Raw genomic sequence first — 15,597 nt, 5'->3', positions numbered from 1 at the left:
TCTTGGCCTTTGCACCTAAACCCGGTTGACCGACTTTCCCCTTTGGAGGAAGTGGGACTTAGTTGCCCAGAAGCTCTGGTATAGTTTCCAGGCCATATGTTGTACGTGACATTGATTTGCACTGGGTACAATGTGCCAGGAAGTCCCTGAAAGTAATTCATTTGCACACACATAGCCTCAACTCTGCCTTTAGTGTGTTCTCCTGAAAGGCTTCCCCTGAATGCCCCAATGTGCAGTGAAAAACCAGTAGGCTGGCTTCCTGTGGAGGTTCACTGATCCTTCGCCAGCAGCGCAGTGTGTCCTGATGGCAGTTCCTGTATAAGCTGTCCGCTCCCAAGTGAGCTGTGTCATCCAGGACTGTAGACTGACTAGTCCTCCGGGTTAAAGATGTCGTGTTTTACTCAAGCCCCCTCAGTGCTAAACTCTGGATACCTCCACTTAGCAGCATTCTCATGAAGCTCTGCTCTCCTAGGCTTTGTGGACATGTGTGTGCAGCACATTCCCTCCCCAAAGGTGGGCGCCAAGACCAAAATCGAGCACACCTACACCGGCGGCGTCGACTCAGACCTGGGGGAGGCCATGAGCGAGTGTGACCCTGATGTAAGGACCCCTTTCACTTACCATTCCATCTCCAAAAGCAGCATGGGGTAGCAGAGAAATCCTCCTTTCCTGGGGTTGGCAAGGCAGTCGCCTCCTAGAGAGGCATCCAGCAACGTTTCACAATCTCTTATCTGCTACTGAGGCAAATCTCTCTGCACTGAGAAATTCAGCAGCCTGCCAAGGCAGCCATAGAGAGAGAGGGTTATTGGAGAATGTGCAGGGGAAAGGCAGAGATTTGGACAGAACTTTCCAGCACTTGGGAATTGTACTGTGATGGCTGGATGTTTGGGGCCCTTTGGGGACAATTATTTTGCCATTTTAGATGAAGGCGGATTCTCTGCTTGAAAATCTGAGCTGAAAAATTGGTTTGAGCTCGCCTGAGCAGAGTATCTGCCTTTATATTGCCTTTTATACTAAAGGGATCACTTCTTCAAATGTAGCTTCCTCTGGGGTGGCACTCGGCAGCTGTTTAACAGCCCCACCAATGCTAAACAACAGCTTAGGAAGGGAAGGGAAGAATTTACCTGTAAATAGTAGATCATTGCCTTTAAACTGCTGAGAGAGACAGAGTGCCTTACCCCAGTTAAGGGCTGTGTAACTAGTGAAAGTTAATTACCCAAGCAGAGTTTTACCAGTGAAAACTGTCATGAAACCCGGGTATGACCTGGGTTTTGTGTCTCATCTGAAATATGGGACCTCCAGCAGCACAGAATTTCTAGCACTGGGTCTTAAACCAAGGAGTGACTTGGCAGGTCAGCAATGGGGTTCTTCTCTCCAATCCCCCTTTCTGAAGTGGTCCATCCAAGGAGAGGCCTGGCCCAAACTTCTCCGTTTGCATTGTCAGGGCTCGTATTGTGAGGTCGCACAGCTACAGGCTTCCATGGTGGTGTCTACCTGAGGAAAACTCCAATCTGCCTCAGTATGCACCGGAGAAATGCATGTAACCGTGCTCTTTCAAGGGGTCTGGCCAATGGGGAGGGAATTCCCGGCAGAGGAAGAAAATTGAGGACCCAAAAACTGTTCCTTTTGGATTTTCAGACAGAGTTCCTGATAATCTCACATGGGTCTAATTAATCACTGCTGTGTGAGTGCATGTCTTGGGAATGACTTACTTTGATTTCTTTTTTGGGGGGGGAAGGGTCCACTAATGTGTCACACCACGAAAATGTACAGCACAGACGACGGGGTTCAGTTCCACGCCTTTGGCAGGGTGCTGAGTGGGACCATCCATGCAGGTCAGCCCGTGAAGTTACTGGGAGAAAACTACACCTTGGAGGATGAAGAGGATTCCCAGATCTGCACTGTGGGACGGCTCTGGATCTCAGTGGCAAGGTACCAGGGTATCAGTGAAGAGGACAAACCTTGGCAATTTGAGAGAGGAGTCCCCACTCATTGCTGCTGCTGTTGATGGTGCAGCATGCGGGAGAAAAGCTCGGGGCTTTGGAGGCATGGAGGGGTGCATTTAGTGCGGTGAAAAGTCCCAGATTGATGGACTGGATTGGGGCTATGTTGAGTTTATGAAATTGATCCAAAATGCCCATTAAGCCCTAAAGATCTTACAGTGGGAGAGGATAAGTGACATTCAAAGGGTGCAGAGAAGGATATGATCAGCACAGCTATGGATGCGATTGTATTCTCTTTTACCATTATCCGATAGATCAGTGGGTCCCAAACTTCTTACTAAGTGACCAGCCAACTGCATGCTACTTTTTTTTGTGATCCATCATCACAAATATGCACCTTCCACCCCAGCACCTCAATGCTGATCCTGACCGTGGTAGGGTGCGGGAGGGTTGGAGACCGAGCGTGTAGGGGGCTCCTATCCTGTGGGGCTGGGCCCAGCATTGGTCGCAGCATCGCTCACATTTGAAGGGCTGGCCAAACCCGAGTGGTGCTGCGACCCCCATACACCAGGTTGTGACACCTGAAGCAGGGAGCTAGGCCCCACCCCCTGCAGGACAGGAGCTGCTGCTGCAAGGTGAGTGTGGGGCACGCTCACTCTCCAGTCCTTCCCCTCCCCTCTGGGCCAGAAGAAGTGTATGTTTGCCTAGGCTAGGGCCCAGTGATGAGTTAATCTGGCCATAGACATAACTTCCCATCTAGAACCTTGTTGGGGCCATTATCAGCATTGCCTGTGTGCCTGGAGTTGCAGCAGGAGAGAGGTTTTCAGGAGAGGAATGCAGCCAGTCTCCCGCTCAGCACAGGAGCATTGTTCCACAGGGAGCAGGCAGCATGGAAGAAGGTGCAGACATGTTTGTCTGAGAACCAGGGGGCAAGAGGTTGCTATCTGATGAGGGTTGATGAACAGAGGGATAGCATTGTGAGGGGTGTGGACAGCTGTAACTAATGGCTGTGCTCTCCCGTTCTGTATTTCAGATACCACATAGAGGTGAACCGGGTCCCTGCCGGCAACTGGATTCTAATAGAGGGGGTGGACCAGCCCATTGTGAAGACTGCAACCATCACAGAACCTAGAGGCAATGAGGAGGTACCATGTGTGGCTCGGCATCGTTCGGAGTAGGGGAGTGTCAAGGGGCAACAAACGTGCTGGCTGTCTAGGATGGTCAGGTTGGGGGGCAACGATTTCCTCCAGCCAGAATGTTACTTTCTCCCATGAGCAAGGCAGCCCCATTGTGCATTGTCAGTTTTCAGGGTGCCTGGCTGGGTCTGTCAATACAACAAAAACCACTATGAATGCAGGGAATGCAGCCGGGCTCCTCCTAGCCTGTCCTTACTCCATAGTGCTGTCCCAGCAATGACAGGCATGTCCTGTGGCTGACGCCAGACTCCAAGGGGTGGTCGTCTTACAAAGCGGAGATTTCCCTTGTCACCAGAATCTTACTGATCGCTCTGATTTGGTTTCAGGCTCAGATCTTCCGTCCATTGAAGTTCAACACCACGTCTGTCATCAAAATAGCCGTGGAACCTGTCAACCCTTCGGAGCTCCCTAAAATGCTGGATGGCCTGCGAAAAGTCAACAAGAGCTACCCGTCGCTCACCACCAAGGTGTGTGGCTGAGGCGAGGCTGATCCCAGTGTCCCCTGCCCTGCTCTCTGGGCCCCCTTGTGCCATCTTCAGTTAACACTTTACATGTTCAAAACTAGCCCTGTTTTGGCTTTGCCATTCTCTCCCCTGAAACCCACTTGCTGTTAGTCTGCATGGACTAGCTGAGCTTGATTCTCCAAGGGGTGAACGCTATGTCATTCCCTGGGAGGGCTAGGTCTGGCAAAGGTACGGGTTTCCCACAGAGCCTGCATCTCCAGCAAGAAGAGGCTGGTAGCAGAGTAATTGGGTGCTTGCTCACAGCCAAATGGTTCAGCAGCACGTCCTGCAGTGTCTCTTGCTGGGAACCTAGGTTGCTGGGAATTTGAGGGAGGGATAGCTCTGTGGTTGGAGCATTGGTCTGCTAAACCCAGGGTTGTGAGATCAATCCTTGAGAGAGTCAGTTAGGGAACTGGGATAAAAATCTGTCTGGGGATTGGCGTTACTTTGAGCAGGAGGTTGGACTAGATGACCTCCTGAGGTCCTTCCAACCCCGGTCTTCTATGATTGAATGACTGCGGCTGCTCTTCCTTCTCAGAAAGCCAGGAGCTGGCCCCACTTGCCTGGTTGATTAGACTCAGGAGCTAGGAACTTTCCCTCTAGGTTCTCTGACTATAATACGTTTCCCTTGGCCTTGTGGACAAGGCTAGAAGGGGCTAGGTCAGAAGGAATGCCGTGCTATAGCTTGGGGCATCTGTTCTGGTGTTTCAGGTGGAAGAATCTGGGGAGCACGTGATCCTGGGGACGGGGGAGCTGTACTTGGACTGTGTGATGCATGACTTACGGAAAATGTATTCAGAGATTGATATCAAGGTGAGGAAGCGAAACGAGCCTTTCCTGTCATCATTACTGAGGGTACATAAAATGGGGACTTCCTCCCCCTTGGAAGTGTGGCAATCGGCTGCTGCCCCCAGGCCCATTTCTCCACAGGGTCTCATGACTCTGGCTCCTGAGGTGTAGAGAGACCGCTGAGACTTCGCGGTGCTATTCCTGCCTCTGCCATTGACTTGCTGTCTGACCTCAGAGTCACCACTTACCTTCTGTTGTAGGCTGCACTTTATCCCTCTGTGATACATACTTGCATACCTCACAGGAGAGTGAGGTTTGGAATGTCTGAGATCCCTAGATGACAGGCATTAGACAAGGGCGAAGAATTGTTATTCCCTTTCCAGGAGCTGCAGGGAGATGGAGAGAAGTTGCCCTTTATTTCTTAATAGCAAAGAAAGCAAATGCATCCCTCCAGGACAGCCAGGGCCCTTGGCACAGAATCATGCCTGAGAATCTCAGCTCCATGTTTTTAAAATTTGAGCTTCTAGCCCCCATGGCTGCAAAGATAACTTTGAAAACCTGAACCGAGTGTAACCATTGCAGGTCTGAGTCTGCAGAGAGCCTCAGTGACTGGCTCAGAGGGGGGTGCACGGCCTAGATCTTGTCATCTCCGCAGCTGCTGAGCTTGGCTGTTGTTTTTTTCCCAAGATGCCGTAGAATCCAGCAGTTTTACTGCAGAAGTTACCATTTTGCCGGATGCAGATACCCGGCGTTTTGTTTCCTGCCAAGACCTACTGCAGCTCTCGAGCTTCTGTTCCATGGGGTGGGAGCTGCCGAGCAGCTTGCAGGCAGAGCCAGAAGCGTAGGCTGGGCAGCTGTGCTGCCTGTAGAGCAGCCAGAGCCAAGGCCTGAGAACTGACATGAGCCGTCCAAGCTCACTACAAGCTGCCCTTTCCTCTGACATATGTGGGGAACGGCCATGCCGAGCCAAGCTGCCCAGATGACACCATCACAACTGAGGCCCACAGAGCTGGGCTGCCTGGGGAACACAGAGAAAAAATCCATTGTCAGAAATAGTCATTGCTGGAAACAATCCCCGCTGCATAGTAGGTCACTGAGCACTTTCAGCCCTGAGGCCCAGCTGGGGGCGGGTGTTTGGGGAGGGGAGGAGTGGGAACGAAGACTATTTCGTGGAGCTGCAATACATTCCCATTAGGGGTGTTTGCTGAAGAATTTGGCCCCATGACGCTGCAGAGTGCATGGGACTCAGAGTCTAACCTAGGGAGCTGCTCTCCTGGAGCCATGTGCCTTAAAGAAATTCAGTCAGTTTCAAACCCTGAGAACTGTTTTAAGAGCTGCCCCTGCCCAGAGCCCATTGTGGCGTCACAGTTACACTTCCTTGGTTTGTAAATGTGTTTCACTTCCTTGCTGCTATGAAAGACCCACAGTGACCCACACCTGTTCCGGGCAGCCTAACTAGCTGAGAGGAGGGGGGACACTGACTCGACACCCAGTGCTACCAGTTGCCCAAGGAAACACTGAACAAAACAGGCACCTGCTCTTTCTCTCGTTGCTTTTGATTATAGTAATCTCAGGCATTGCTGGTAACAATGAGAGGTTTAAAAGGTTTCAGACAGTACCTGTGTAAAGTGTGTTTGTGAAGTTGAAAAGTTCAAAGAAAAGACACAAACTACTGCTGCTGTTGTTTTTAAAGGTTGCTGATCCAGTTGTGACGTTCTGTGAGACTGTTGTGGAAACTTCCTCCCTGAAGTGTTTTGCTGAGACACCCAATAAGAAGTATGGCTTTGTGACCTGATAGTCCAACTCTGAAATGGTCTCCCCATGGGAGACAGGGGGTCCCCTTCCCGGGGACTGAAGCCAGTCTCTGATGTGCTTAGGAGGAGGGGGGAAGGGACACATTATCCCACATTAGCACTTTCCTCTGCAGCACCTGACACTGGCAGCTGTTGGAGGTTGGGTACTGGGCTAGATGGACCTTGCATGTGATCTGGTCTGGCACGCCCTGTTTCCAGCACTCTGTAGTGTACAAGAGGGCGCAGTCCTACACCGGCCTCAGGAGGGGACTTGCTAGGAGTTTCTGTTTTGATACGTGCTGGTTAAAAGGACTGCTTCCCAGTGTCCAGGGCTCATTCTAATCAGATTCCACTGCACATCGTCATCTGCGAACCTTCTGGCTGCTGAGCTCCAGGTTCTGCCATTCCCACAGCAGGACTCTGAGTCTCCTGGCTTTCCAAGAGCTGTGAGTGAGTCAGTCCTGGAAATATAAACAGGCAGTAAACTGACGCATGTGTGTGGCTGGCTCTATCTCCCTAGCCACGTTCCAGGTGCAAGCAGCTGTTGTAAGAACACAGTGGTTTCCCACAGAACAAGAGGGGAACATATTTTTCCATTGTAACTTTCTCTGGGTTCCTCATCCCCTTTCACTTCAGTCTGTTGCTGCTAACTGTAGATTGGCCTCTGGGACAGCTCCCATCTCTGCTACTAGCTGATTGGTGTCGTCTCTCTTTGCACAGGAACAAGATCACGATGATTGCTGAGCCACTGGAGAAGGGGCTCGCGGAGGACATTGAGAATGAGGTGGTCCAGATCACCTGGAACAGGTCTGGCTAATTGGGGAGAACAGAGGCTTTGTGTGTGTGAGAGGGCGGTTGCTGGAGAAGAACTGGAGGGAAATGCACAGCTCTGGAAGTCGCACATCAGTGTAGAGGAAGAGGAACCTAATAGGGAGGGTGTCTCTAAATGTGCTACCCTGCCAGTTCGTGGGTCACCCTGAGGCTAAGCCTGCATCTACACCACACACCTAAGTCAAGCTATATTAGATCAACTTATAGCCAGCCCAGTAATTACTGCGGTGGCATGTGCCACGCTGTCCTCCATGGGTCAGTGGTGCGCAGCCTCGCCAGGAGCATTTCCACCAACCTAAAAGGAGCAGTCTGGGGAGCTGAGAGCCCGACCTCTTAGCTCCACTAGCAGTTCCCTGCCAGGAGCCTGGCTGCCCCACAGACTTCTGGTGGGCTACCCACTCTCCATTCCCCTCAGGGAGCCGGGGAAGCCATCCGCGGCTTCTCCTCTACCCGTTCCCTGCTGGGAGCAGGGGGAAACCGTCTGAAGCTTATGTACCCCCATTCTCCAGAAGCTGGGAGAAGCTGCCTGGAGCTTCTCCCCACTGGACAGTGAGGTGCAGCTACCCCGGCTTCTCGTCCCCGCCCCCTGCCGGGATCTGGGCAGTCTTGTCAATGTCAGGGCTCACCCAACTGTGAAATTGACAAGGCTGCCAGGCTCCATGCAGGGAGCCGGCCAGGAGCTGCCCTGACTTCTCACCCTGGCTTCCAGCCAGGTGCAAGGTCCAGTCTCCCATCTTCCCAGGGGAGTGGGGTCCTTCTTGTCAATTTCACAGCTGGTACCATGTATCCTACATCAACATAAGCCTTTTGCCCCTGGTGGAGGTGGAGTTAGAGTTATGATGTCGGTGTAGCAGAGCAGTTATGTCGGCGGGAGCAAGGCTGCAGCTGCCTTATGTTGACCTAACTGTGTAGTGTAGAGCTGCCTGAAAAGTAGGAGGAGCTGTGAGGCTGCTTTGTGCCTGCATGTCTCTCCCCGATGAGCCAGGAACTGGGCTAACGTTTTCCATCTGTTCCCTTCCCACCAGGAAGAAGCTGGGTGAGTTCTTCCAGACCAAGTATGACTGGGATTTGCTGGCTGCCCGCTCCATCTGGGCCTTTGGGCCAGACGCCACTGGCCCAAACATTCTGGTAGATGACACGCTGCCCTCAGAGGTGAGGAACGGCAGCCCTGGGGAAGGAAGTTCGATGTGAGGAGGGCAGTCACGCTGCAATGACTTGGGGCAACTTTGTCCACTCCGGTGTTCAGAGGCGATATGTTTTCCCCAGGCCTTGGCAGGAGGGTCTGGAGCTGTCTTTCTGGTTGGAACAGGGGCTAGCAGTCAGGGCATCTGTGGGCTAGTCCCAGCTTTGTCACTGACTTGCCTTGATTTTGGGCCCAGCCACATGTGGCTTAAGTGCCCTGTGATCCAAAGTTGCTTCGCACCCACATAAGTGAAGCCACTTTGATTTATGGGTCGAGGTGCCAAATTCTGAAATGCTGGCTCTGAGCTCTCTGTCTTATTGTACCCCTCTGTCAAAGGAAGAGGATACAGAAGTGCAAAGCAGTGCTGCTCCTCTAAGAATTCACTCATGAGAATGGTCCCTTGGTGGAGCTGGATGCAGCATCGCTGATTTGTGATGTGTCTGTTTCTGTGTAGGTGGATAAGGCTCTGCTGGGCTCTGTGAAGGACAGCATCGTACAGGGGTTCCAGTGGGGCACAAGGGAAGGGCCCCTCTGTGATGAGTGTAAGTAAGAGATCTTGGGCCAGATGCAAATAATAAGACAAGAAGAATGAATTGTCCTCCCCTTTGGTAGCCAAAGTATCTGTCTATGATATGCCCCAGGACACAAGGTCTGCTCTAGTTTAACCACCAGTCCAAACAGGACTCGCTGAGTGAACTCTCCAGCCTGTTGTACAGGAGGTTGGACTAGATGTCTGACAATGCAGAAAAGGCAGAAGTATTCACTAAATATTCCTGTTTTGTGTTTAGGGAAAAATCAGACGTCATATGCCGCTGAAATACGTTCCATTCCGACAGTAACTAAGGAGGATGTTAAACAGCAGTACTGGAGCTAGACATTTTTAGATCAGCAGATCCAGAGAACTTGCCTCCAAGAGTTTTAAAAGAGCTGGCCAAGGAGAAGATTAAGGGATGACTTGATCACAGTCTATAAGTAAGGCTACATTTTAGTCACGGGTATTTTTAGAAAAAGTCGTGGACAGGTCACTGGCAGTAAACAAAAATTCACAGCCCATGACCTGTCCATGACTTGTACTGTGTGCTCCGACTAGATCTTGGGGAGGGGGTGGGGTGGCACACAGCCCGGGACCAACACTGGTGCTGGAGGGATGGGGGCAGGGCTGGCAGGCTCCCTATGCGGCTACGCGACTTTTCGGAAGCAACGACATTCCTAGGCGAAGGCACAACTGTGCAGTTCTGCACGTTGCCTCCTCCCCAAGCGCCAGCTCTGCAGCTCCCATTGGCCAGGAATCACGGCCAATGGGAGCTGCGACGACAGTGCCTGCAGGTGTAGACAGCTTGCAGAGCCCCCTGTCCTGCCTCCCCCTCGGAGGCCAGGATTGACGCTGCTTCCAGGGACCCCCTCCCACACCAAGGTAAGTGTCATCCAAAGCCCTCACCCCCTCCTGTGCCCCAGTCCTGATCCCATCTAAACTCCTGCAGCCGCTGGGGGGGGGCCTAAAGAGGTCACAGAAAGTCACGGAATCGGTGACCTCCACGACAAACTCACAGCCTTATCTATAAGTACCTACATGGGGAACAAAACTTTGGAGAGTCCATTATCAGTCCAACAGATAAAGGTGTAGCAAGATCCAATGGCTAGATGTTGAAGCTAGACAAATTTAAACTAGAAATAATGATTCCTCATCACTGGATACTTTTAAATCAAAATTGGGTGTTCTTCTAAAACGTGCGCTCTAGTTCAAGCAGGTATTAATTCAGAGACGTTCTGTGGCCTGTGTTACATAGGAGGTTAGACTAGATGATCACATTGGTCTCTTCTGGCCTTTCTCCTGTTCCTGTTCACCCAAGCTGTGTGTCTGCTCTGGGGGTGATGATCCCTGACTATGTGCGGTTTGGTCTGTTTTTTGCGGAAGGGTTAACCTTCCATTTCTAATGTGACTTCCTCCAGCCATTGTTTCAGTCACTCCTTGCTCTCTTCCTTCCCACACTCAGTGATCCGCAATGTGAAGTTTAAGATCCTGGATGCCGTGATCGCTCAGGAGCCGCTGCACCGGGGAGGAGGGCAGATTATCCCAACAGCCAGGAGAGTTGTGTACTCTGCCTTCCTCATGGTAAGGACTGTGCTGTGCATGGTGAGGCCAGGGCGTAACACGGCTTCTGTCTCCTTCAGGGGCAGTGTGGAACTGTGGGGTTTGGGTGGGTGGGTGGTAAGTACTGCGGAGGTGCGTGGTGAATTCCTGCCCTGAGACATTTAGAGCCTAAGTCAACTCAGTCATCAATTAATCTTCCCAGTCCCCAGAGAAGGATGCAGGCACAGTGATAGCAGTGTCATTCCTGTGCTACAGACTAAACCCAGTCTGCTTGGGAACCTGCGGGAATCTGCTCAATCTCCAGGTCCATTACTTTGTGGAGACCGACGGGGAAGGGAGCAGCTTGATGCTTTGACGCCTAGTGAGGGGATGCCTCTCTCTGGAGGTTTGCTTTAGGGCCATGGTTCATCTAGAACAGACCCACGATCGACTTGCCCTGCACGAGGGGTTCTGTTTATCGTGCCTGCAAGTGTGTTCAGCAGTCAGGAGCTCTTGGCCAGCATGGTCAGGATTCCACTCGCCAAGTAAGTCTTGGGTCCTTCCCGTTACGTGTGCCTACAGTGCTTGTCTGTGTCCTGTGCACACAGTGTGCTGCTACCTGCCTGTCTAGGAACACCTGGGCCTGGTGCTCAGTGGGTGTGCTTCTAGGTGTGATTGTCCCCTTCTCTTTCCCAGGCACTCCTCGGACTGATGTGAACTACTACTTTCGTGGAGGTACAGCTACCTGTGATTGTCGTGTCTGCAGGTAACTGTGCTGGCCCGGCAGAGTTTAAGCTGGCAGGGAGAGCGTCGGCCTTCTGCGTGGATGCCCTGTGTGTTTGTGTTTTGCGAGGTTCCGACTCTGCCTGGAGCTCAGTTTGTCCCTTTTGGAGTTTGCAGGCCACATGAGGAAAATTCAGAGCTGTCAGCAGAATGGCAGTCACGGGCGTTTTGTTTTGCCAGTGTGCAATTGCATGAACCACCATTCTCTGGCAGATTTAGACTGGCCCCGCCAGTGTTGGATGGGAGGCGGGGATGTCTCGGGAGCCCCATGCAGCCATATGGGGCGTTCGAGATCAGGATTGGTCCTCTGTGTGTGTGTGGTTCTCATCTGCCGACAAGTTGTCTGACAGTTGGAGTTCGTGGTGTGAACAGAGCTGATGGTATGGGATTGTTTTTAACAGAGATGCCTCAAGGCAGATGTGGGGCGGCGTTAATTCTCTTGTGACTCTTCGCCAGAGGTCATTGTTGACTCAGGATGCTTCCATCCCAGGCTCCTCCGCTTTACACACCAAAGCCTTTTATCCAGCCAAGTTGACGTTGTTGGGTTTGAGTCGACTTTGCAGACCACACGTCATGGACAGGCTTCTCTCTGTCCATCTTCCACCATTAGCAGATGGTGATCTCCACCGTTCTTGGCAGCAACATGGGCGGGGGGACGATTCTTGTTTTAGGCCTGTGCGACAACCTAGCCTTGTCTGGATTACATATTGAGCAAAGGGAATGATGATTGCAGGGCCTACGTCGGGTCGGTTAGGGAGGAGCCTCTGTTCGCCTCCGTGTTTGATATGTTAGTCGGGAATTGACTGCCGCTAGCCAGGTAAGGTAACCTCAGGGCCTGCAGGCCAGGAGGATCCAAGCGTGCAGTGCTCCCCTGGATTGGGGTGGTCTGGGATGGGATCCCTTTTTCACCACTGCTTATGGTCTTCATTAAGTGCACAGAAGGAAGCTGCCTCAATGGCCTTCCAGCCCTTCAACTCAGGGAGCAAGAACATCAGGGGCCAGGACCTGGATCTAGTATTCATCAGTCAGGGCCCTAGGCCAGAGGCTTCCACCTCAGCCGTTAACTATTAAAGAACTTGTTTCAATGCCTCTCTGCTCTGGGAATAGTGCGGCATGAGCTGTGGGCCTCAGACATACTGGACGGTGGAGGTGCCTTAAACACACTGGGGCTGCCAAGATGCTAGTCAAGCAAGTCTTCCCTTGGCAAGGAGCAGGGCTAATTACTTCCCTGACTAACAGGCACCTAGACATTAGAACGACTAGGCTTGGATGTAATTCTTAGCTGAATTCCCATTTAGAATGTAGCCCTGTAGCCATGCACCTACCCATTCACGTGGGAGCTGACCAGTTGGCGGCCGTATCGCTGCAGCAAGGAGTGATTCCTTTGATGGTGGGCAGTGCACGTTCCCAGAAGATCTGCGGAGCTAGGCTCAGATCTTGGGCCTTCCATGCTTTGTGAGATGGGATTAACACACCTTATGTTTCAGTAAACACGAACCCTTCCTGGTTGACTGGTGCAAAACCACAATCGTCCCGTGATGTACCTTTTCCTAAAGCTGTGATGGCGAGCGTGCTTTGCAACAGTCGCGACTTCAGGCTTTTTCTACATGCAGTTAACAAGCAGCTGCAGCATTTCTCGCTCAGCGGGTGAAAACTCCCCGCGAGAGCTGCAAAATTTTCAGCACTGTAACGTGCCAGTTAAACGAGTGCCCCAGCGTGGGCCTCGCCCCTCGTGGAGAGTGGTTTTTTAGAGCACTGGCAGCGCTCTTGTGTTGAGGGAGGGATAGCTCAGTTGTTTGAGAGCATTTGGCCTGCTAAACCGGAGTTGCGAAGTTCAGCTTGAGGGGGCCAACTGTAGGTGATCTGTGGCAAAATCGTCCTGGTCTGCTAGTGAAGGCAGGGGGCTGGATATCTTCAATGACCCTTCAAAGTCCTTCCAGTTCTAGGAGATGGTATAGCTCCAATTATTAGTGTACCTGTGTAGGATGAGCCTTAGCGGTGTTCTGCAAACCACCTCTTCTCCACTGGCTAGTAGTATTACTGCTCAAACCGACGAGGTTGGACATAGCCAGGAATTAACCTGTCAGGGGCTAGTTGTTGGCAATTAATGAGCAGGCCTGCAGCATGTTTGCTGCGGATGATCCCAGTTGCCCGGTTTAAACAGTCATGTGCGGCGTGCCCTTGTTGTGCCACAGCACAGGTGGTGATGCTGGGGGAAGACTAAGTTGCCTAGCCCCACACGGAGAACGGCGTAGAATGGCTGTTCAGCTTGGCTCGCCAGTGATGCGAGTCGCCAGGACTCAGATTTCTGGGTTTTCGCTCAGGTTGCTCTAGTGAGGGTTGCTTTCCAGGAATCGTTCAGTGTGCGTCGTCTCTCCCATGTGACTTTTCTGGCCCTGTGTTTCAGATTGTGGCCTTGGAGACCCCTTGGACAAGAGTATGGCGTCATCCGCCCTTGGAGCCCAGGCCGGCACCTCACCTGGCCAGAGAGATGTTCATGATCAAGACCAGGCTGCAGAAAGTCAGGCCAAGCAGCAGCTCGCCCTTCTGTGGACTCTTCTCCCCATTGCACAGTTCCAAAGGGCCCGAAACGTGCCCCTCGCACCACGCCAATGCTTTGGACTCTGTATGCTGCCTGTTAATGCACGAGCCATACCCTATTGCACTGATGCCCTTGAGAATGGTGCTTCATCGCTCTGGCTGCGCTGTTTTCCCTGCGGTTCTTCAGCAGTGGCTTTGAACGCCGCCAGGTGGGCTGCCTCGGTTCTCTGGAGCTCCTGCTGGTTCATTACCTCTCAGCTTCACGCTCTGGCTTCTCGTCCGCAGTACGGGCCCTTGAGTTCTTTCAGAGGACGGTTGTAGCATCAGCAAATTCTTCTCGACGACCCTCATGTTGCTTGGAGGCTGCCAGCAGATGTTGTCTGAACTACCCATTGACCGGATGTGCCACAGAGGCTACCAGAGACTGCTCCAGGTCTGGCCGAGCTCCAGCTCCTTCCCTTGTCCTGCAACATCCTCCTCCCTCGCAGTCAGCCAACCTGGTAGCGCCCCTTCGTGTCCTCAGTCCCGCCAACATTCGTCTTATCATTGTCTGTAAGGAGGCAGAGGAAGTGTAAACGGGAAAATATGGAAAAACAAAGACCCATCCGGGACCCCCCACGACAGAAAAAAAGGTGTTTATTAACTTTTTTTGGGGAGGGGGGGGGGGGGAAAAACCGCACACGTTTGGCGGGGGGGCGGGGGGGCGCGGCCCCCCCCCTCCCCTCCCCCGGGAAAAGAAAATCTCCAGGAGGGCCGGGTGGGCGACGCGTCACGCGGCCGGGGGAGGCGTCAACTAAGGGCCAGGATGAGAAGGAGGAGAAGAGGAGCACAAAGGAGAAAAGCCATGGAAAGGAACATTGATTCGTAGGAGGTCGGATCCGCGGCGGCCCTGAAGGTTCTGGAGCCCTCCCGATCCCACGGCCTGAAAGGGAGAAGAAAATCGATAAGACTTTTAGTTAGGGGCGGGGGCGCAGGGTGGAGGGAGTGCAGTGATGCGAGGCGCGTGCGTGACTTGTGTAAGGTTTTTTTTTTTTTTCCTTTTTGGGGGCACATTGGAAATGCGACGGGGGGGGGGCGGGGGGGTGGGGGGACCCCCCCCCCACCCCCTTTTTATTATTCCACCGCCCCCCAAAGAGGAGGACCCTTACCCGCGAGCTTACAGGCTCTGCGGTGTATTGGTTCAGGAGTCTGCATCAAGTGAGCGAACGAATATGGACATGGCGCGATAATTCACTCTTGGTCCCTGCAGCTGTCACTTCCGTTGCTGTGTACAGGTGATAATTTATAGTTGGCACAATGCAGTTCCAGGCCCAAAGGGGTTCTTCCCACCGTGTTTCCCCAGGGTTACTGCGTGGACAAACCCCACTTTCATCAGGGAATTTCATGTTGGGTCATGCCACCTGCAGTGCCTCTGATAAGCCTCAGAAGCTGTCGCCAAGTTCCTGCAGCAATGAACATGCGCAGGCTTCCCGATCGGCAGGGCAGAGCCTCTCCGGGGGTGCCAAGGAAGGGGGTGGCCTGTTGGGGGGTTAGTTTAGTGACCTTGCAAGAACAGGTGGCGGGGAGTTTGACTGCTGCCATCTGGAGTTTTATATTTCTATTTTTGATAGGAGTTTATTTTTGAGCTTTGTAGATGCTAAAGTAAAACCCCTCTCACCCTGGACTGCGTCTCTTTGGGGGAGCGGGTCTCATTTCCCGAGGGGGGAGAGGCTTGGCTCAGAGCCCACATGGATGACCCGTGGGAGCTACGGTAGCCAGCACAGAAAAACAAAGAGCCCTCTGTACGGTTTGCTTCTTGTGCTGTGTAGCTGCACCAATCCTCTTCCCATCTGCCTCAGGGGAGAGCAGGTGCTGGTTGCAGCAGTTTCCAGTGCAGCTCCCATGTGGATTCTCTCAACAAGGGATGCAGCAGTGTTGAATTCCACCCAGCTTACTGCGTGGCAGGGTCACGCTCCGCCATCACT

General features: G+C 52.6%; 1 protein-coding gene across 3 annotated transcripts in view; it reads left to right on the top strand.

Annotated features, from left to right (window-relative positions):
• The window catches only part of EFTUD2 (elongation factor Tu GTP binding domain containing 2), a 37,052-nt gene extending 21,757 nt beyond the window's left edge, over positions 1 to 15,295 (top strand). Inside the window, exons 15-29 of one of the 3 annotated variants that reach the window (XR_012654688.1) lie at positions 473 to 600; positions 1,739 to 1,932; positions 2,977 to 3,088; positions 3,466 to 3,606; positions 4,354 to 4,455; positions 6,125 to 6,207; positions 6,945 to 7,031; positions 8,081 to 8,207; positions 8,693 to 8,780; positions 10,233 to 10,351; positions 11,006 to 11,097; positions 11,549 to 11,708; positions 13,500 to 13,613; positions 13,919 to 14,155; positions 14,770 to 15,295. Coding sequence is in view for 2 of the 3 variants with exons in the window: in XM_075059718.1 (XP_074915819.1) it covers positions 473 to 600; positions 1,739 to 1,932; positions 2,977 to 3,088; positions 3,466 to 3,606; positions 4,354 to 4,455; positions 6,125 to 6,207; positions 6,945 to 7,031; positions 8,081 to 8,207; positions 8,693 to 8,780; positions 10,233 to 10,486 (1,316 nt within the window). In the remaining variant the exon portion in view is untranslated. Of the gene's footprint in view, positions 1 to 472; positions 601 to 1,738; positions 1,933 to 2,976; positions 3,089 to 3,465; positions 3,607 to 4,353; positions 4,456 to 6,124; positions 6,208 to 6,944; positions 7,032 to 8,080; positions 8,208 to 8,692; positions 8,789 to 10,232; positions 10,502 to 11,005; positions 11,098 to 11,548; positions 11,709 to 13,499; positions 13,614 to 13,918; positions 14,156 to 14,769 lie in introns of those variants that run through there. The other 2 variants (XM_075059718.1, XM_075059719.1) reach the window with 2 other exon arrangements.
• The last annotated feature ends 302 nt before the right edge of the window (positions 15,296 to 15,597 follow it).

Source organism: Chelonoidis abingdonii, chromosome 21 (genome assembly GCF_003597395.2).
Source record: "Chelonoidis abingdonii isolate Lonesome George chromosome 21, CheloAbing_2.0, whole genome shotgun sequence".
Classification (NCBI taxonomy): domain Eukaryota; kingdom Metazoa; phylum Chordata; order Testudines; family Testudinidae; genus Chelonoidis; species Chelonoidis abingdonii.
This window is presented reverse-complemented; position numbering and strand designations above follow the sequence as displayed.